This window comes from Amphiura filiformis, chromosome 18 (genome assembly GCF_039555335.1).
Source record: "Amphiura filiformis chromosome 18, Afil_fr2py, whole genome shotgun sequence".
NCBI lineage: Eukaryota > Metazoa > Echinodermata > Ophiuroidea > Amphilepidida > Amphiuridae > Amphiura > Amphiura filiformis.
The window spans coordinates 42,911,861-42,935,753 of NC_092645.1; the positions used below are offsets into that span (position 1 = coordinate 42,911,861).

Genomic DNA, 23,893 nt, shown 5'->3' on the forward strand with positions numbered 1-23,893 from the left:
AATAAACTTGGAATTTTGATTCGTGCACTTTCCTCACGGTGAACAAAATTTAAATAAAGAATATTACATTAATTTCTTTTAACACTGTCTGTGTCGACCGTTCGGCCATCAACCTGTTATACTTATTATAAATAACTCTGCACGACTGACAACGGCCCTACTGCAGTGTAGTGGTTTCGTTAATGCCTTGCAATCACGAAATCTAGAGTTCGAGTCCATATATCTCCGATTTTTTTTCCTTTAAAATTGTGTTCTTTATCCCTTTTTAAAATCTCAGATGACACCTACGACGGCGCAGTTTATCGATTTAAATTTGTTTTTAAAAATTGTGATCAATAATGAAATCTGTGAGATTATAAATTAAAATTAGCAAAGTCTCAAGATACTGGTTATGGCTTCCTTAGATTTTACATTCACCTATTTCGACACAATTAACGCAATGTAGGTGTTTTGAATCAAAACAAAGTAATCATAATAATTCCGTATGAGAAAATTGAAGTTCACATTAATTTCAGTGTCAAACGACCATCTGTGACAGGTTGTTGACAGGTGAATTAGTATTTCTCATTCATTTGGATGAGAAAATTTCAATTCTCATAGTTTTGTCTAATTCTCATCGCTTTGAAAAAATTCTCATTTTACAATTTCCACTAGTGTATGCTACATTGATAAAGTCGTATTCAGACAGGCTAAAAATTCCCCAAGTCCGACCACACGGTCAGAATCTGTCCTATCCAAACCCCCGCACTACTCCTGGAATTATCCGATACTTATCATTTTCGACCTCCGTCTGTAATACTCCAGAATCGATAATGTGTATTCTTGTGACATTGCTATAGCGCCACAGTGTGAATTGTACAAAATATTTTCAGGAAGACTTGCATCAAAGGAGACGGCGGCGCATTCTGAACTTAAACTTTACAAGGTCCGTCATTTTATTGGGCATGATATACAAAGTATATATTACACGCAGATACGACGCGATTTAACTTTAAAAAAATGCTCTGTCAAATGAGTTAAGGGCTGGGGTAACAACGTTTGCAAAGTTTTTATGAGAGCACATCATACATATCGAATCACATTCTGAATACGAAGAATATCCTTCTGATATCAAATAATTTTTATTTTTGAAATACAAATTTTATGGCAAATTATTAAAAATTGATATTTTTTATTTTTTTCATATTTATCAGTCCTCGAAGTAAAATTTATCAGACGGACATTCCTCTTTTTCAAAATGCAATTCGATATTTCTGATGTGCTCTCAGGTCCCACAAAAAATACGTGAAAACGTCGCTATCCGAGCCCTTAAGTTAAGTCAAAGAAAGTGCTCCCAATAGAAAAACAGCTAACATAATGTAAAAAGGTGAATACTACTCTAATTATAATAGAGACATTAGAATGAAAGTTCATCTGTGTTGGTAGTAAACATAATTTAGTGGTTTAATCCTTTGATCACAACACAAAAATTTGCGTACCTGGGATTTTCAGTCGACAGTCGACACTTCGACTTTCATCAGCAGACTGGCAACCCAATTTAGAGGTCAGCGACCTTTCGGACACTTGACCCCAAAATCGGGTCGTAGACGCTAGGTAGCTTGTATCGGCCCCCGTCTCTGTTCATAAAAGGAGGCCATTTATATCAGAGTGAACCATCCATCGCAAATTTCTGTGTTGTGATCAAAGGTTTAAACCACTAAATTTTATAATATAGACAATTGTCAGCTCAAAAAGTTTTGGGTTTTTTTGTAGTGTTGATCAGCAGGTTACCACTCACGCCGACACTGCAGTGTATTCTGGTATGTTTTGAAAATCTTTTTCACCTTCTCACATTGCTACTCTAGCGCCACCATGTCATAAACTAGGCATTGTCTGGGCTTGGGTTTTAGTACAATTTCAAATCATTTCGCGACGACAAAGCAGTGCATTGTGGTATGTTGGAAAACATCTTCTTTGCGTTATGCCTTCTTACACTGTTACTCTAGCGCCACCATGTCATAAACTAAGCATTGTCTGGGCTTGAGTTTTAGTACAATTTCAAATCATTAACGTCATGCCCTCTCACGCCGACACTCATTCACTATTGTGTCTCGTATGTCGATGGAGCTTACTCGGGTGTCCCCCGCCTCTGCCATTTTATTGGTGACAATACTTTTGATATGTACGCAGAAAACCAATGGAAGAAATACAGATTATTCATCACGGTAAGCTAATCAAAATTTCTCAACTTTTTAACTTTTTAATGTATGAATGGTTGTTCCTACAATATAGTAACGAATTTCGTTGTCCGATATTCCCGATATTATGGATTTTGGTCCATTTCAATAGTTTGGTAACTCAGCTCATTATAATATAGTTGTTCGTAATTGCTTCCATGTTCCACTGTCCTCAGGTGCACATTACAAGTTGGGGATCACAATAGGGTGTTGTTCATCATAATACATGTAACAATAAGAGTTACAAATAGTTTATGCCTATATTTTTCAAATAAGGAGTTTCGTTGACCAAACACTTGTCTAGTTTAGTACTTCAGTTTGTTAAATAACAAGGCATTTCATTAAAATTTCTTTTTGCAGACTAGTTACAAACAAATCCGCACCCACAATAGGGGTTTGTCAATCACAATAGAAATTTAACAATGAAAGTTACAAAATGTCAATAATTTTCAGGATCTTCAATGGGGCTTGTCTATTAACAAGGAACTTAACAATAACTTAACTTAGGAGTTACAAAATACATTATGACAAAAATATACGAACGATTGATCCGAGCCGCTATGGCTTTTACGTAATGTGACATTAAGCTGCTCTTTAAACCCAGCAAACACGAAACTTTTCGACATATTAGCTATAGATTACAGACGTTTGCCAATATTATTCTAGTGTTGACAAAGTATGTTGCAAAAAATATATTTACAATAACATTTTGAGAACGTCTAAACAAATGTTGTCGTAATGTTGTTCTTTTTCCTTCAATACGTTTTAAAACGTTTGCATTACCTTTATTTATATAACCCGACAATTACTGTTGTTGGAACATTCTAACAAACAGCCCAATATTGTTGAAACGGTTTGTGTGTTGTTAGGAAGTTATTTATATACACGTTCGGACATTATTTTAAGGCAGCTGACATAATCCGTTGAATCCAGTTAAACACAAAAACACTGTAGGAACATAATGTAATAGAATTACGGCAATGCCACCGATGTACCACATACATGTACTTGTTTCAACAAAGTTGCCTGTATTACAGGACCGATACCATTACAAAGGCATTTCTCAATGTGTTGTTACAGAAAGTGGATGTTATATTGTTATTAGTCTAAAGTTGGACATATTCAATTTGCAAAGCTACATTTTGCCGAAAACCATTGAATTGGGACAAACAGTTCAAAAGATATGAGCAGTTTCAGAGTTTCCAAAACAATAGGAAAGGAAACAAATATCTCAATATCAATATTTTCGACTTCCGACTGATTTTGCCAGATCACATCACAAATTAGAAAAAGTGGACAATGCTATAAAGACAATTGAGAGGGGTTGAAAGCTTTTTGCATTAAATATTCATTTTGTGATCCATAGCCTCATCCCACACTTTTCCCAAAATGTTCAGATTCTTTTAGCACAGAAAAAAGAATTCAAATTCAGTGGCTTAGCAAAAGTATCGTCAAGTTTGTGTATTTTATGTTCTGTTAAGGGATCGCATAGCAACGATTGAATAGTATTATTGTGGGACATGAGAGCACCTCAGACACACCAAATTACATTCGGAATGTCCTCTGATATCATTTGTTTTAATTCGCTATATAATACAAACTTTATGGCAAATTATTAAAATATTATATTTTTGACATTTAACAGTCCCCGAAGTAAACATTATAAATCTAATTAAACGTACTTAAAGTGTATGTAGCTGGAAGGAAAAGCCGGCTATCATTTGAAAATTGTTACCTTTCGTATAATTGAAGATATACATTTTCCCCCAAAAGACCAAAAAAATGTTAGATCTTTCTGTGATTTTCAACAAAAAAATTTTAAATCTTTCTGTGATTTTTAATAATTTGCCAGAGAATTTGTATTATATAACGAATTTAAAAAAATCAAATTTATTTAATATCAGAAGGACATTCCTCGTATTCAGAATGCAATTTGATGTGCTTTAATACTGTACAAAAATTGCTATCCGATTCCTTAGCAGAACGAAATTACAGGCACAGTTGCCTATGGAGCAATGTAATATACATAATCATGCGTAACTCGGGACCAAATAAGATTTTGGGAATAAACTTTTTCGTGGATATCTAAAAATAGGATGCTAGATTAAAAAAAAAACCTTTATATAATACATTTAGGTTGATTAGGCATAATGTAAATTCATCTGCATAATAATAATAATATCATCGCTTTTAATAAGAATGCAAAAACAAAACAATTGCATAACACGCTAATGTGGGTTTATTTCTGCTTATCGACTGTAAGCATTTTATTTCAATGTTAGTTTACTGCAATTTCACCTTGTGTTTTCCTATTTTCATTCTTTTGTTTTACGAGAATGATACACAATTTAAAGGCAACTCTTGTTTGCAGATTTAAGTTTGTAATCAAAAGAACGTTCCCAACAAAATCATTATATCATGACAATGTTCTAATTTAAACAGGAAGCCCCACTTGGCCTGCTCGCCACAGAAGAACTGACTTACACCTGTTACTTTGATGACAGACAGAACAGAATTTACATGGATAAATTTTAACCTTGACTAATTCCCTAAGAAACTTGAACCAAAAGTGGGGCTTCCAATTTATCTGAAATACAAAAGCTTAATTTACAATTCGGTGAGAGCGTGGCCTAATGGGTAGAGCATTTACCTTTGGTGAATGGGGTCCCGGGTTCAATCCCCGGCAGTGAGAATTTGCTGCAGTGTTCACTTGAAAAAAAAAAGCCTGAAATTAATTGGCGACATAATCTAGATTAAAGTCACACTTCCGATTTCCACATAGTGCATTTAGAACTGGGTAATGAACCATGAATATACTCCGCCTTTGGGAGGGGACGTGTTAAGCCGACCGTCCCGTGTACAGAGAGCCATACATGTATATGTATCTTCATTCAGTTTCGTAAATAGTAGTGTGCTTAATTACCCTTGTCGCGTCTCAATCCGTCCTGGTTTATTCGCAGGTCGCCCTGAATAGCTACTGTGTATACCCTTCAGCACAATTAATGATCTGCGTGCCAGCCATAGGCTTCAACATAAGTATTGAGATATTTTCTCAAAATATCAAAAGCTATCTCAAGAACCACTGAACCAATACTAGGCTTGTTTGTACTCATTTTAATGCTTTTTCCATGCTGATTCCAAATATGGTCATGATAATTTACAATTCTTAAATTTTTTAACTAATAAAAAATCGAAACACGTTGTCTGCAGTCGACACACGAGAGTTAAGTATTAAAAGCAAAACAAAAATACATTGACGTGGTAGCTTACAAATAATTTTGGAAGGTTAAATTTATTTGTTTTTTATAACAATGGAAAATACACTAATAAACTGTAGGATGTAGGACATCTTAAGTATTGGTTGAAGAAGAAAAAAAAACCCAGTAAATGGTGACGTTAACATTGATTAATAGCTGCAAACTAAATTCTTTCAAGATTCAAGATCGATCGACCAAAATGTGTTACAAGTGCTTTAGAAATTTAATTACGATGAACGTACAGTAACGATGTTGTAGCACACGTACATATATGTAGTAAAACAATCAAGATAAAATCAATTATTGCTGTTGACAATAAGAGGGTTTGCCAAACTTGGCTATTGTAATTGAAATCCATACACCCCCTATGGAAAACATGACCTTAATCTTCCACACAAGGAGCGCGAATTTAAAATGGTGTTACCTGAATAGGTGATTCCATCTACACCCTGCGTGGGAGGTTAAGGTAATGTTTTCCATAAGGGGGTATGGATTTCAACTGGAATAATCCATTGGCTTTTAAAAAAAAGACAAATGTTAGCTGGTGGGCCTCAAATCGAAAACTAATTAAATGGTATTGGAATATAACACCACTCTTATAACAGTTTGTATATCCAGCAACTAGTGACTTTACTCGTTTTTTCTACAAGGTGCAAACGCATGAAAATAACATTATGATATATTTGCCTTTTGGAACATATACACTTAAATCTATAATCCCGTTTCAACATATTTTGAAGATATCTTTATTACTTATGACATACAAATCTGTATGTATCATTTTGTTTCAATATATTCATGTAATATATGGTCGTTTTTGTGGAGAATCCAAATACATAATTTAGCGACAAATACATATGACAAATAATAACACCAAATTTCTTGCATATTTATAAATGGTACATAATTATTTGGCTCACATAATTATTTTAAAGTATTTGGCCAACTCATCTGAAAAGATCGTATATTACGGCTTTAAGTTTTGTGATATTATGCAATTGTTACGAATACCACTTTCAAGTGTGTGCCCTCTTCAGTAACAACACTGGAACAATAAATACAAGATTACACAATATGTAATGTTTTGACTTTTGAGACGGGTGTTTTTAAATCAGTTTGTTGCTAAAATAGATTACTTCATCTACAGGAAAATAACGCGCCATTTCTAATGTGACAGATTTGGTCTGCTTCCAAAGAAGTTAATAATTCAGATACAGCGTTTTTGATCAGCATAGCAGATTCACACTTTGGCAGGAACTTGGATCAAGGCCGTGCAAAATGAAATTGGAACCGAAGTTGAAACCGATCGTAACCTATTGGATGACGGCGTATACAATTTCAATTTTGTCATCGGTTTTAGTTGCAGACCGATACTTCCAATTCAAATATATCACATTATTGTTCCAAACAAATTGTGCGGATCGGCCGAAATTTTCAGCACATTATGTTTTCTGCGGCTACAGATATATTCCAATATCAACTGGGCTTCTAGTGTCAAATTATTAGAGAATAAATGATAGGATTTTGTCTTTTGAGTAGTGGATGCCGGCGCAGCCGGTATCCACTACGATAAAAATATTGGCCAGCCATCCATTATGACACGATATTGGATAGGCAAAAGACAAAATCCTATCTTTTATTCTCATTCTTATTCAGTTTTAATGTAATTTTTGCGAGAAAAACTGCCTTTTTTCATACAAAAATAAAGTTACTTTTGTGAGGACATCCCCGTTGTTTTAAATGAACGAAACCATCACGAACATCTAAGCCGCCGAATCGCGTTCTTAGTTCTCGCACGTGTATTACGCGAACGCATGATTGCGCGATCATTGAGGAGCAACAAGCGTGCCGCCGTTGCGTGGCGGCGCGCGCCCTGACTAATATCACTATCAACTATTGTGAGATATTATACACCAGAAAACCAATCAAATTACGTGAATTCTTTACAAGACGCACCCATTGAATAAGAAATGCCGATATATCACAAAATAGAAAAATGATTGTTTAAGATTAAGAAATTAAGGCAATATTGAAGCTTTAGGATTTTCAGTATATTCATGTAATAATCCATAGTACAAATATATATCTGATGAATCACTGTAGTGGTGTGTATACTATCATGGATGCAGTTTATTCTGTCCTACGGTAGGCCTACATCATCCCATGTGGAGAACATCGTTTATTCCATACGGGATGATATTTTCACGCGTATTTGTATGTTCTGATACCTATTATGTTGGCCTATAAGGAGGAAGTCATATCCCCTGTATAGTATACTCTTAACTTAAACTAAGCGAGATGTTATAATAATCATAGACTAAACCCTCATCAGCTTCACTTGCATTCCCCTTACAAGATTGATAGTCCATTGACTTGTTTTAACATGCCGATTTCACAGGTTTGTTAGTTTGTTTGTTTAAACGGTCGCTCCATGTGGAGACACGCTTGGGTCCTGATGGGACCAGGCTCAAACAAAATGCTCAAGCCAGGCTAAAAGCCTATAGCATGTTGGTCTGTATGGAAACAGAAGTGAGAAACAGTTTTGAAGACAAAGAACAAGGAACAGAAGGCCACTCCCAACAATCAAGTTAACAATTTTACTGTCAGCCTTTGGGTCAAGAGAAAGGAATGGCTTAATCCAAACGCAACTGCCACTGAGGCTGGTTGGCTTTACAGTGGAGTGTTTGAACTTTGACGTCATTCTTTTGGCAGAGTAGTTATCTGAATTCATCAAATGTGTGAACTCACTTGCACCTTTTTTGTATGATGTGTGTTTCACCTTGTCTAACGTCAAGACCTGCTTCAAACTGAGAAAATCAGAATTATTTCTCCAAAATATTAAAATTATTATGCTAAAACAGTTTATCAATGCTTATTGGTTTTAGATAACACGCAATATCTGTACGCCGTAATCCAATAGTTTTCAATGCAATACAAGCGGGTACCCAAGACCAACAGATGATGAACACATCTTTAAGTTTGCGATATTAAATGGCCTCATTGTCCATTTGATTTAGGGTGTTTGTTTGAGCTTTACATCATTATGTTGGTATAACAATTACCTGAATTCATTGAATGTGAGAACTCACATGTGCCCTTTAGTCCTGAAAACCTCGTCTTGGTAGACTTGTCTGGTAGTAGGGCAATATGATATTTTGCCATAAGAATGGGCAATGTTAATGTGAAAAAAGTATACAATGACTTTGCCTATACGTATTTTTATCGATCGCATAACAAGGCTTTATATTACCTTGTATTACGTCAAGATCTCCTGCAAAAAGAGAGAAATTATTTCTCCAAAATATTCAAGTATTATAATCTAAGACTGGTTGTGCGCAGTATTTAGCGTAGCGTAAGTCAAAATTAATTATTTGATAATCCATATCTTTACCACAATACATTTATTGTTAAGTACTATGTAACTTTGAATCTATTTATCTAAAATGTCAAGTTCAAAACATTGCAAAATCGTCTTAAAATTCCTAGTCTCACGGGAACGGGTCACATCCCAGCAAACACAAAAACGTTTTAAAAGCGTTTTAAATAAGTTATATTTTGGCTTTTGGTTTAGGTAAGCACGTTTTAATAACATTAAAATGTCGGGTTATATAAAGGTCATGATAACGTTTTAAAACGTTTTGTATGAAAACACACTACAACAATATTTTAAATGTTTTCAAAAAATGTTATTGTAAACTATTTTTACAAACATTTTTGCTAAATATTTTGTCAATACTTAAATAACATTATGTTAAAATGTTTGAACCCAGCAAACACAGAAATGTTCTTAAAATGTTTTTTCAAAACCTTTTAATAACATTTAAATGTCGGGTTATAAAAGGTCATGAAAACGTTTTTAAAACGTTATTGAAAATATTTTTCAACACCAAAATAACATTCTGTTTAGAATGTTTTGTATCAAGTTTTCAAGAATGTTTTTGGAATGTTATTAAAACGTTTTTATACCATTTATATAACCCGACATTTAAACGTTTTCTGTAAAACATTTTTGTTTGCTGAGCAGTAGATTATCAGAAAATGTTTTTTAACGTTATGAAAACGTTTTATACTCTTAATATACCCTTTATATAACCCGACATTTAAACGGTTTCTGACAACCTTTTATAACCTTTTGCGAATGATGTCGAAAACGTTTTGTGTTTGCTGGGATTATGTTCTTGAGCATTCCCCAGTGTTGGAATATCAATTCCCTCAAACGAATGCTCTTACATCTTTGCTATCATAAGAAAAGATCCCTTGTTCAAAGTGACAGCGACTTTCTATACGTCATATTTATTTCAAATCCCCGGATTATTTCCTTGAATAGCACTTGCTATTCCAGTTGAAATCCGTACACCCTCATTGAAATACATGACCTTAATCTCCCACACAGGGATTGTGAATTTCAAATGGATTCAATTAAGGTGATCCCATGTCTTCCTTAAGGGGTGTACGGATTTCAGCTGGAATAGTTGAATACGACGGTCCAGTATCTCAGATATTGTGTGGGGAGATCGGTCTTAATGCTGCAGGGTCCCCTTGCCGTGGCGTCATATTTCAATGTACAAAATCTTGACGTAATATCACACATCATACCTGAATGCATAGTTTTCTATGTATCTTGACAGCTGTACTGTGAGATACATAATGAATTTTGTGAACAACAATTCTCGTACATACAAGACATCAATATTCAGGAGTCATTGAACTTAACATCCATTTACTGGGTTCTTAGTTTAGCAATTATTTTAAACTGTGGTGATTTGGTAGTTCATAGCATCTTGCGAATGGTAGTGAGCTTTGGCAAAAATTGCATTATAGTATGGTCGTTGGAGATGAAAAACAGGTACTACCCGGAAAAAATTGGTACAAAGCTGATTTTTGCACCAGATAAGGACAATATGTCATAAAATAACATATCCAAAATCCTCTGGAATCGGCCTTGGGGAAAAAATTTTATGAGTGTGTATATATTTGCATATTTTTGTAGTGAAAATATCAGAAAATTCAAATCTCGTGTGAGGTTTTCGGTTTTTGTTTTGCCTTTCTTGAAGTTTTTGTAGCGGCAATTCCAACAGGAAGGTAGATATAATGACCAGAACTTAATTCTAATCCAAAAGGTCCAAAAGTGTACTTAACTCCATTAATACAATAACTAAACAGCTCTTTTCAGTGCCACCAATCTTAGAAGCATAGAAACTCTTTACATGCGCCAGCTGGCCAAAATAGCGTTAGAAATCATCTAATTACTTACTGATTTTTTTAATTAATTATTATAGCACTTCACTTATTCTCTAATAAAATTGGTACCAATTTATATGCTGGCACAAGTTGTCCTGTATGGCTTTCCTTACAAAAGCCATAATCCTCATTGGGTGACAAGCTGTGAATACTGTTGAAGAACAATACTTATTGCAAATTGATGTGGATTGGCTGAAAGTTTTATGAATCCAGAAAGCTGCAGATAAGGCCTGTTCTTGGTAAGTTTTGATACTTATTCGCATGTATGATATTATTTAAATGTGTATAACTCCCTCACATTGAGTAAATAATGAATGTTATGCTGCAAATGAAGGTTATTTGCCGCAAGCACATGGCCTCAGTAAGCTTAACCCCCAGATTTAGGGGATGTTGTGACAACAGTAAATCCGAATTCTATATAGTACATAAATACATAGGACTACCTTTCAGAAATTAATGATACCTTGTGTAGGTACACAGCTTTTGTAGATAGCAATTTCAGCAAAGAAATTATATAGTAATTATGCCTACAGTAAAGCGCCAGTGCATGCCATTTTACAAACTACGGAAAGCCGTTTTGGACATAGGACGGTGAGTTATAATTGCATTTTCTATTGTTTTAATTTTTATTCATAGGTTAAAGCTACATAGTTTAGGACTGTACACAGAACAGATAAGACAAAGGCTAAAACACTCCTTTGGGTGGTAAGTACAGGAAAGGTAAAGGGTGATACAATAATTTTGTGTACCCCAGAGTGGTTAATTAATAATTATAGCGGTCATTAAATTCTTGGCAGATCATTTTGGGAATTTACCATTCCGAAGATACGCATAAATCATGTAAATATTGCACCACCCCTAACTTGCCTAAAGAAAAGTTGAATGTTTTGTTTTTAAAAAAGGAAGCAACGAATAGACCATTAAGTATTTCAAAACAAAAACATATATATCAAAAAGGTAACCCTTTAAAGTGGTGTATACTAAGGCGCCAATTTATAATCCTTCTTTCTCTGTTTGCTGGTCAACACAGAATCAAAGAAGTCAAAAGTGCCCACAGTAAAGAGGCCGCGTATGTCATTTTACAAACTTTGGAAGTCGGTTTTGGACATTATGCTACGCTATTATTGCATTTTCATCTGTAATTGATATCTATAGCTGGCTTTACACAGAACAAATAAGACATAAAATACACAATTTGGGTAAGTACAGGAAAGTTAAGGTTGATATTATTAATCATTATGTGCACCCAGAGTGGTAAATAATAGGGCATATTTTTGGCAGACCAATTTGGAGAATATAGCCAATACCAAATGAGATACATGTTTTGTTTTGAAACAATAAATAGACCACTTAAAACTATTTAATATCAAAAGCATAACCCTTCAATATTATGATATTGCACAGTGTAGTTAACGAAGAATTATTCCTTTTTTACTTTTCCTGTCTGTAGGTCAAACATGGAGTCAAACTTTCATGAAGATTCCTGTGTTATCTGTAAAGAAGACTTTAAAGAAGAAAAGGAAGTAAATGTAACAAAAAAAGGCATACTATCCCTAATCAGCTATAGTGACAAACACGAGTGGCCAGATTTAAACAAGTACCTAACTGAACGTATTAGCACAACACCTATCGGAAAGGTGTTGGTACACAAACTATGCAGAAGAGATTTTACCGACAAAAAGAGAGTGCACTGTAGTAACGTAGAAGATGTTGAAGTCCATCGTGCAAAGAAGTTGAGATCTAGCTTGCTACCATTCAATTGGAAAAGAGACTGCATGTTTTGTTGTGAACCTGTGGTTGATAATACTCGCCATCCCGAAAGAACACAGGTACATACAGTAACGACATTGCCCCTCCGTGAAAAACTTCTAAATTGCTGCGACTCAAGAGGAGACTCATGGGGAGATGAAGTTAGAACTCGTCTTCATGGATGTATAGACCTGGTTGCGGCAGAGGCTGTATATCATGGCAGCTGTAGCCAACGATTCTGGCTACTTAAAGACTCTGGCGCAGAATCTACAGCTAAAAAGGATGCAGGGAGACCAGAAGATAAAGGAATGATGCAATGGTTTGAAATGCTTTGTCAGTGGCTAGAATCAGAAGGAGATGTAGAATTATACACATTGGCAGAATTGCACGATAAGATGACTGAGTTTAGTGGTAAATCTGAGGTTTATACGATCAAGAGACTCAAACAAAAGTTGCAAGAACGCTATCAAGAATTCTTATTCTTTGCAGAGGTTGCAGGGCGCAGTAATGTTGTGTGCTTTAGAAACATGGCTAAGTACATCATTAATGACAAGTGGTACTCAGACAAGAAAGACGACATCGAAGACGAAACAGAACGAATAGTAACAGCTGCAGCAAAGATCATAAGAGCTGAAATCAGAGAAAGAAAATATGAATCAGCATCATATCCAACCAATGATGACATTTCCGATGTTGGTCGAAACAGGCAATGGATACCACACCACTTACAAACTCTCTTAGCAATTATTGTACCATCAGAGCTGAAGCAGAACAGCATTGGACACTGCATTCTTCAGTCAGCTCGGCCAAGATCAGTGATAACTCCAACTCTATTTGGCTTAGGTGTTGAGCTAGACCATGTATTTGGCTCGAAATGGCTCATCAATGAATTGTCACGGCTGGGATTCGCAATCAGTTATGAGGAAGTGACCAGGTACAAGCAATCTGTTATTGAAAGCGAAAACCTTGAAAACTTACTCGCAGAGTACCTTCCAGGCACCTTCACTCAATGGGTAGCAGACAATGTGGACCATAATGTGGCGACACTGGACGGTCAAGGTACTTTTCATGGTATGGGAATAATTGCTGTTTCCACCCCCAATGATAACACACCACTTGTCTCAAAGTCGCGTGTGATCAGCAGACAAAAGCGTATGAAGGTGGAAGAGTTGGTAAAAGATAAAGGAGTGCCAATTTTCCAGTACATGAGCCCACCTGAGAAAGGCTTAGCATCGGTGATCTACAAACCAATTCTTCAATTGCAAGTCCCATGCACGTTGCCATCAGAGTTATACTCTGATCTGCTTTGGCATTCTGGATGGATTTTCAGCAAACCAACAAGACCAAGATCAAACTGGTCAGGCTTTATGCAACATGTATTCTCCGACGATCTGCATCCAACTCCAAAGTCCGAGGTGCTTCTTCTACCCATCATCGATTTAAATCCTTCTGATGACAGCTGCATTTACTCAACTTTGATTTACATTCAAAGTCAAGCAGAGCGATTGAATATCCCAACCCCTTGCCTTACATTTGATCAGCCCTTGTGGCTCAAAGCAATGGAGATCATCAAAGCAAAATCCATGAACATAGTTTGCAGACTCGGTGGTTTTCATACCATGATGAGCTTTATGGGCAGCATTGGTTCAATGATGAAGGGATCTGGATTAGAAGAGGCATTAGAGACAGTATATGGTCCAAATGCAGTTACCCATATAATGTCAGGAAAGGCCGTTGCGAGAGCGTTACGCGGACACTTCTTGGTAGAGGCTGCGTTAGTGAATAAGTTGATGAAGATGGTTTTACCATGTAACCAAATTGCAAATGAGCCTTCCAGAAGTGATGAATCAGATGAAGTAGCAATGGAAAGTGAAAAGGACCAAGACTCATCAAGTGATATGGAGATGGAAACGCCTGTTCCGACTCACATCGCAATAAGCACTGCAATTGCGACAGCTACTGATGGAGACGAGGATATTGATAGTCACCCAGACACAGGTGAACTTGAAGGTACTGATGATCACAATGGCTCTTCAAGTGAAATGCATGATGCCAATGAAGTGGTAATTTGTTCTCCATCTAAAGTGTCTGGCATCGATATGGTGACTGCGATACCTCCTTCAGGAGAAATGGAGATAGACATAAGAACTGAACTTGACTGCACAGAAAATAACTCCTTGAACGATATGAACAATGTAGAGATGGAATCGGTAGACAGTCAAACCTTCTTAGAAACTGCATCGGCTGCTGAAGAAATTGAGACGGGTGGCAATCTTAATGTAGAGAACAAACTTAATGCAAATGAGGTAGAAAAGATTCATGACCTGTACAGTGGAATCAAAGACAAATCTATACCAGTTGCTGATGTTGCTGAATCAAAAGAACTGAGGCAGCTAGATGAGTGCTTAATCAAGCTTAGAAGACAGCTTGCAGAAAGATCGCCAACAGCAACCTTGTGGTTGCAATATATTGAATATGTAGAAACATTGAAGGTTTTCATTCGTGCGGAAAGGACAGGAAATTGGAACTTGCATCTGTTATCAGTTAGAAACATGATGAATCTATTCGCGGCTACTGGTCATATTAATTATGCAAAAAGTTCCCGACTCTATTTACAGCTGATGCTGGAGTTGCCAACAGATCATCCCTGGTTATACGAATGTTTCCTGGAAAAAGGGTTTCACACCGTCCGCAGAAGTAGTAGATACTGGGCTGGACTTTGGACCGACCTAACGATAGAACAGGTCATGATGCGTTCTATCAAGAGCCGTGGAGGACTGACAAGAGGAAGAGGAGTTACAGAGACCGTCCGATTGCAATGGATTTATAGTATGCATAAATGTGCTGGGGTTCATGATGCCATGACCACAATGACCAACTTAAAGCACAGAACAAGCGAACAACATATCGAGTTGGGTCAATCAAGGAGCAACCGTGACTACCAAGACTTAAGTAACATTCAGGAATGGTTTGATCAACACGAACCATTCGATGTGAACGAGCTAAATCTGCGTTCTTTGTCCTCAGGTCTAACATCGGGTGATGGTGACGGCGTCAACTGCAACAAGACAGAGGAAGTTGGGGCCCACATTCAGAAGAACCTTGACAATATATATGTTACAGAAGCGTCAATTAAAAGAAGTGACCAAGTGAGGTCTTTAGATCATCTTCTTCCAGCAATTCAGGTTGATAAGCAGAAAATTCACATCAACCCAAATCATCTGTTTTCGCGCCTAACAGCTATAGTACAAAGAGAAGACAACATGGCTCCATATTTTGAATATGAGCTTGCCACAATCCCCACTTCTTTATTCAAGTTCAATTTTATGCGTAAACCACCAAAAGCAAAACTAGCAACAGCCCTTCTAAATGCTGTGGAATCGTCTGCGCAAAAGGAACGCCTTATGTATGTTATTGATGGCGGCGCCCTTCTTCATAGGGTTATATGGAATAAGAAAGTGACTTACAAAGACATAGTGATGCAATATGTCGACCATGTGCATTCAAAGTATGGATACTGTTGCGTTGTTTTTGATGGATACGAACAGGGCCCATCAATTAAAGATCATGAACACCAGAGAAGACTGGGGAAAACATGTGCAGATATTCAGTTCACAGAATCCATGAAGGCTCACCATGACCAGGACACCTTCCTATCTAATGAGAAGAACAAAAGTCAGTTTATCTCGCTGCTGAGTCGATACTTAGAAACCAATGGTCAGATCGTGCACAATAGTACTGGAGATGCCGACACATTGATAGTGGAATGTTCACTTCAATTTGCAAGACAAGGAAGAGAAGTAGCTGTAGTGGCAGACGACACAGATATACTTGTCCTTTTGATGTACCACTGGGACCAGACTATGGCTGATATCTACTTCCATGCAGCGGCAAAAAGATCAAAGAAGAAAGGGTTGGTAGTTAGGAAAGTTCAACAGTGGAAAGTTCAAGACCTTGTTAATAAAGCTGGTGAAGTAGTGACATCCCATCTCCTGTTTATCCATGCATGGAGTGGTTGCGATACCACGTCTGCAACATTTGGACATGGAAAGACAAGTTTGTTAAAGAAGATAAGACAATCGAAAGAATTGCAACAAATATCATCTTTGATGAGCGATTCTGAAGCGACAGTAGAACAGATTGGTACAGCTGGCATCAGATTATTTGTTGTCTTATATGGTGGCAGAGAAGAAGATTCTTTAAATGGTCTACGATTCGCTAAATTTATGGCGATGGTATCATCAAATAAAGCATCACTTGTTCCAGAGAAGCTTCCACCTACTGAGAGAGCAGCGTATTTTCACAGTCTGCGGGTTCATTTGCAGGTCATACTTTGGAGAAAGCTCACAAACAATGACTTAAATCCAAAGCAATGGGGTTGGAAACTCTCTGGCACCGTACTAACACCGGTCCTTACGGATTTAGATGCAGCACCACAAAGCCTGCTTAAGTTTGTACGATGCAAATGTAAATTATCCTCCAGGAATCCATGTGGAAATAACGGATGTTCCTGTCGCAAAAATGGACTTAAATGTGTCACAGCTTGTGGAGATTGCAGAGGAGAAAATTGCCAAAACGCAGAGCCAATTCAACTTGCAGATGAGGATGAAAACAGCTACTTTGCTTCAGAAGCTGAAACATAGATAATCACATGTGGTGGCAGCTATTTTGGATTCTAATGCAACTGGGCAATTCAGTTTTTAAGTAATTACAACATTGACTTCTGTCACCCTAAAACCTATGGTTTAAGTCAAGCATGATTATCTATATCTCAGCTTCTGAAGCCAATATAATGAAGATTTTAATCTTTGAATAGGCCATTTTGAGGGCCATCTTAGATTACATTGTGAGTGAAGACTTGGTGCTTTAGATTAATACAAAATTGATTCTGTGTCACTAAAATCATTTTCATATCTACTTCAGAAACCAAATATACCTAATTATACCATGTGGTGGTGCCCATTTTGGCGACCATCTTAAATTCCTGTGTGAATGACGACATCAATGTTTTAGATTAATACAAATTTGAATTCTTTGACCTCTGAAATATAGTCAAGGACACTAAAATCATCATCATATCTGCTTCAGAAGCGGAGATATATCTAATCATATGTGGTGGCGGCCATTTTGGCGGCCATCTTGGATTCCAGTATGACTGGAGACATCAATGTGTTAGATCTGTACAAATTTGAATTATCTTAACTCTTAAACCTATTCAAATACACTACAATCATCATCATATCTGCTTCAGAAGCTGAGATACAGCTAATTATATGTCATGGCGGCCATTTTGGCGGCCATCTTGGATAAAAAGAATTCCCCAAAGTGGATTTTAGCGGATTTTGGATATGATGTTCTATGATGCATTATGCGTGTCTGGTGCAAAAATCAGCTTTGTACCAATTTTTTCCGGGTCATAATGTCCAACGACCATACTATTAACCATTTCATAGCGAGCGTGTAGAAGAATTCAAATATGTGATGCGATCAAGCAAAAGCAGTCGGAACTCGGAAATATTGATTTTGAGATATAGTCATACAACGGATATATTTCCTTTTGTTTCCTGTTGTTTTGGAAACTCTTTAATTGCTCATATCTTTAGAAATGGTTCTTCAATTTCAATGGTTTTTTTTGCAACGTGCAGCTTTGTAAATGCTGCCTTCTATCCTATAAGAAACTGACAATTTAATATTTCCGAGTTCCGACAGATTTTGCTTGATCGCATCACATATCACAGATATACTTTTGTAGGTTCTGTGGTTCTTGAGCTATGTTGTAAAGAGGGCTGAAACAACAACACTTTTGTAAAACGTACATAACTCATTAACAACAATAAATCAAGCAAGTTTTCAAAGTATATGATTTGTAGAATGAACTTTTGCAAAACATTAAACTTTTATTTTTCAATAATATATTGATTTAGACAATGAAAATCGATTTTTTTTTTTTTTTTTTTTCCAACAAAAGATAGCGCCTTAACATAGTAAAGTTAAGTTGTTGTTGTTGTTGTTGTGTTGTTGTTGTGTTGTTGTTGTTGATGCTGTTGTTGTCGTTGTTATTGTTGTTGTTGTTGTTGTTGTTGTTGTTGTTGCTGCTGCTGCTGTTCCTTGTTCTTGTTCTTTTTTCTGAATGCAAATCAGTAATAGGTTGAATCCTCCGATGTTTAATTTCAACGTAAGATGACCTGAGACTTTTCTTGTTTTAAACCACTGAAGTGTGAAGACCATAAATTTACACTGCGCCCTCCTTTTTGGAACCTCAGTAGTGTGGGAAAATTGATGTCCATCGGATAAATTTAGGTGAATTCTTCATCGAACTGTATAAATCTTGGTATTTTTAAGTGATTTTAAAGCACTTTTCTAAATGGCTTACAAGTAAATAGCCCCTCTTTTTGCTTCAAGCACTGCTCAGCTCTAATTAGTGGTATTTAAACATTAGGGCCTTCTTTGTGTGTTTGTTTATTTGCTAGTTTAATTGTGTTCTTAGTTTTTTGATTGTTTTGCTTCAATTTTAATTGCAAATACACTAACATAACTAAAAGCATTGACATTATCACCCCCTAACAGTGTTGAACATAGGTTCTATGGCGGAAGAAACACATCCCCTTAGGCTGAAAAAATATTATGTCTCAAAGCCCATGGCAGTTTCAAAAACGAATGCGGAATGAGGTTTTTTTTAAAGATTTTTTAAAACTAAATTTTGAATTAAGATGTCATTTTTGAGTGTTAAAAAGCACAATGGCTGACGTTGTGGTTGATTTATACAATTGAAGTACAAATATAATTTGCTTTATACCTAAACAATGCGAGTATCGAATCAAGTGATTTTTCTTCCAAATTTGTCTCAATATTTCATAATTTTGCGCCAAAAACTAATAACTAAAAAAAAGGAAATAAAAAATGAATTTGCCTTTTCAGCTGACATGGACGCGCTTAAAAAACGAACGCGCGCGTGGGCTTTGAGACATAACAATTTTGTAGCCTTATGATCAGTAACGATAAATATTTTCGCCAAATGATACACATACCATATCTATTGGTTTTGTTTACGTTACATGTCACTCGCTTACCTTTCCAACACTATAGGATCTCAAATATGCTCATATGAAGGGACATAGTTCTTTGACCCCATACGCTTATACATTCGTAAATGACCTTTGAATATCTTGGGTATAAAACATCGTACTCCACAAGTTAATAAAAACAACATAAAAAGTCTAAGAGATATTTTCTCAAAACATCAAGGGCTATCTTAAGAACCACCAAACCAATACAAGCTTGTTTATATTTTAATGAGCTTTTCATGCTGATTTCAAATATTGTCATGACCAATTTCAATTATGAAAATTATAAAGAGGAAAAGAAAATCTGAAACTTGTCGTCTGTGGAAGAGGGTAAACCCTATTATGTTTATACATTCAAAAAATGACTTTTGAATATCTTGGGTACAAAACATCGTACTCCACAAGTGAAGGTCAAATTTTGCGCCAGCAGTGTTAAATGGGGTTTACTGAACTATGCCATCAGAGACGCGACAATATATTTGGCTCATAGTACAAAGTATACAATTTCCATACAAACAGATGAAAACCTTGAAGAAATGAGATACTATGGATAAAATTCGAGTCAACGCCCGGAAGGTGTGGGTAACATAATTTCATTGCACGAGGCTGTATAGGTTTGACTTAGGTCAACCTATAATCAGATTAAAACAGAAAAAGGAAATAAGGATTTTGTCAAGAACCACTTTAAAGCGTGAAAGAAATGCAAATAAACTATGCCCTTGAAGGTGAAGTTAAAGCAAATAAGCTAGCCCTTTGCATCCCACTTACCGGGCCCACGTTTTCCTTCAAATAGTGCCTTGTGGGTTATATTGACCTTAAGAAATTTACCCATTTCCAAAAAGATTATAATAATAACATATATAGCTAAGCCATACTCCACTGATTCGCGCTTCACACTAGGATCCACAACATGCTCATCTATCAGGTCACATTTCTTTAACTTCAATACAGTTAACCATTCATTGAATGTCCTTTAAAAATGTGGGTACACAAACTCATACTCCGCAAATTGAGGTCAAATGTTGCTCTATGATTGTTTAATTGAGGTTATTGAACTATGGCATTGGGATGAGGCCATTGTAATCCATAGTGTCAAGTGTTTTGACTCAAAATGTTTATTCTGTCAACTTTTGACTTACTTGTGTAACTGTCATTCGGTATGACTTCACATTCATATGGCATTGGTAAGGTGAATGATGTAAGTCAATGCCCGGAAACCCCAGGATACAAAATAATAGTCTTGGAAAATTTAATATGATATGAAAGATCAGAGAATGTTGAGATTTTGAAAATTATAGAAGGGTGTTTCTTTCGACAAATTTACATCAGAATGGTATTGTGCCACATGGGATGCTTTGGAGTACTGACAGTACTACTCCCTCTAAGGCCATATCAGTGCCACACAATTAGCACACAAATAGCACAGCAAGATGTGGAAAAATGAAGAAAACAACTCCTAAGGAGGACACTGCAAATAAGAGGATATTTTTATTTTTGGTTCGGTGATTACATAATTGTGGAAATAAACTGTATTACAAAGTTCATTAATTTTCACATTCATTTAAATCCATTTTGAATGATGGATAAACAAAAGTCAGTATCATTTAAAATCTAATGTGTTCATTAGTGTGGAACAGAATGATAACATTGAACATGTTGAACTAATTCTTCATCCTTGAAGAATGTCATCCTTGAGTTATGGTTAATCGGCAAAAACCACACCTAAAATTATTTGCCGAACCTTGGACATGCTAGACATTCAAGATGCAATCTTCAACGATCAATGTGCAACCTTGGACGTCACTGATTTTGGCGTGTTTTTAGCCTCTCGGTTGACTCGACTTTGTGACAGACATGTATTCTATTCTATTGATATGTAACAAGTAATTTTACGTAATATGAATGAAACCAAATTAGCGCGGATCTACGCGACTTTCACAACATTACATCAATTTATCAACAGATGACATATCCTTAAGAGAATTTCCTTATACATCTTGCAAGGTGTATGCATCCTGTTAATGACTTATCATCTTCCCTGAGGATATTGAGATTGCTTGAACCTTAATGCCCTGGATGAATAGCAGTTACTGAGAAGTACTGTCTTGTCTTTTCTCATCAACATGAGCCAGTCTTAAGTGGTCAAGCCATTTCTGAGATGACACTACTTTGTGATACTTACGCAAAATTTTTTGATAGACAGAATAATCCCTACCATTAGTAATGATAAAAATGTAATCTTGATGTGCAAAGTTAAGGCTAAATATGTTTTATTTGGAAACTAGAAGCAAACGATTGGTGTAGGTGATAGCATTTTTTGTAACACACGATATAATGCAGGCAATTTTGTGGTAGATTTTCGCCCCTCAAATCCAAACACATGTACCAAAAGTCACTGGAGAAATCATATCTATATTAATATTATTATTATTATTATTATTATTATTATTATTATTATTATTATTATTATTATTATTATTATTATTATTATTAACATCATAAATTTCTTGACATCCATTATTCCCCGTTGAACGTATGTAGGACGCCGGAAAAATCCATATCGCCGTAACATTTGGGTAACTAATTTGAAAACGATACGGAATAAGTCTGTCTAACTTGCCAATATTTTTTCTCCAAAAAGGATAACATTGATTTATGGCAAGTCATTTTACGTATCATTTGTATATGAATTGAACCAAACTATTACGGATCTACGCGACTTTCACAAAATTACATCAATTTATCAACAGATGACATATCCTTAAGAGAATTTTCTTATACATCTTGCAAGGTATATCCATCCTGTTAATGACGTATCATCAGGATATTGAGATTGCTTAAACCTTAATGCCCTGGATGAATAGCAGTTACCGGTTTTCATTCCAAGAAGCACTTTCTTGTCTTTTCTCATCGATATGAGCCAGTCTTAAGCCATTTCTGAGATGACAAATGCGCAAATATTTTGATTGACAGAATAATCACTACCATTAATAATAATATTGTATCTTTGTGCAAAGTTAATGCTAAAACATGTTTTATTCGGAAACTAAAAGCAAACAATAGGTATAAGTGACTATAAAGCATAGGCAAATTTTGGATAGATTTGTGCCCCTCAAATCAAAACAGATGTAGCTAAAGTCAGTGGCAAATTCATATCTAAGCAGGTGTGTGAATGTCATTCAATCAAAGTGAACATAGATAATAATGTTGAAATTGCTCATCCTTGGAAATAAAGTAATTCAACTTTTAGTTGATGAAATATTCGAAATCTTATAGACCTGTACTGTACACTATATTCTACAGGTGAACTATATTTTACTCGTTCGAGTATAAAAAATAATATATTGGATATATTGTTATTATTATTATTTCTCAATTTTACTTGATAACTTTCTTGACATCCATACTACCTGTTGCACTTATGCAGGACAACCGAAAAAAATCAATTTCTTCTTAGCGATTGGGTCACTGGTGTAAAAAGCGATACGGAAGACGTCTAACTTGCCAATATTTTGTCTCGACAAAGGAGAACATTGATTTATAACAAGTCATTTTATGCAACATTTGTATATGAAATGAAACCAAATTAGCATGGATCCTCGCGATTTTTACAACATTAAATCAGTATATCAACACAACAATCAGATGACATATTCTTTGGAAAATTTCTTATACATCTTGTAAGTTATATACATTCTGTTAATGACTTATCATCTTCCCAAAGGATATTGAGTTTGCTTGAACCTTAATGCCCTGCTTGCATTACCTGTATAGACCTTTTTCTGATGACGTCGCTTAATCGATATTGGGGTCTCAGATGTAAACAAACAACACGTGCGTTCCCCACGTGCCCGCGATGTAAAAAACCCAAAATACTGCGTATTTGCTCCTATGTTTTGACATCTGTCACTTTAGCTTCCATAAAATAATTATTTTAACAGGAACTGTACACTGGTTACCTTTGTTTCAGCTTGTTTTGATGCTACAAAATACAAAAGATACGGAATAACCGCGATACTTTTTGAAAATCAATCTTTGTTTTGTTTCACAATTTTGTTTACTTTTTACACCGTAACGAATTAAACGCGTACTGCGAGCTGGCAATCTCGCGCAGGACGCCTGGCGTCGTGCAAAGTTGATCGCGCGCGCCGGCGCAGTATTTGCGTTTGGATGCTGATGACGCGAATGCTGGACCACAATATCGATTGATTGGTGACGTCTGAGAAAAAGGTCTATATTTGGGAGACGCATCGTCTTCTCTTTTTCTCATCGACATAAGCCAGTCGTACGACATTTATGAGATGGCGATATTTCCTAACACTTGATTATTATTATTATTATTATTATTATTATTATTATTATTATT

At 35.9% G+C, this 23,893-nt stretch overlaps 1 protein-coding gene across 1 annotated transcript in view; it reads left to right on the top strand.

Annotated features, from left to right (window-relative positions):
• The first annotated feature begins 2,064 nt into the window (after window positions 1–2,064).
• Window positions 2,065–23,893, top strand: part of LOC140138698 (insulin-like peptide 7) — a 273,171-nt gene continuing 251,342 nt past the window's right edge. Inside the window, exon 1 of the mRNA XM_072160449.1 lies at window positions 2,065–2,204. Coding sequence (XP_072016550.1) covers window positions 2,095–2,204 — 110 coding nt within the window. The 5' untranslated portion in view covers window positions 2,065–2,094. The remainder of the gene's footprint in view (window positions 2,205–23,893) is intronic.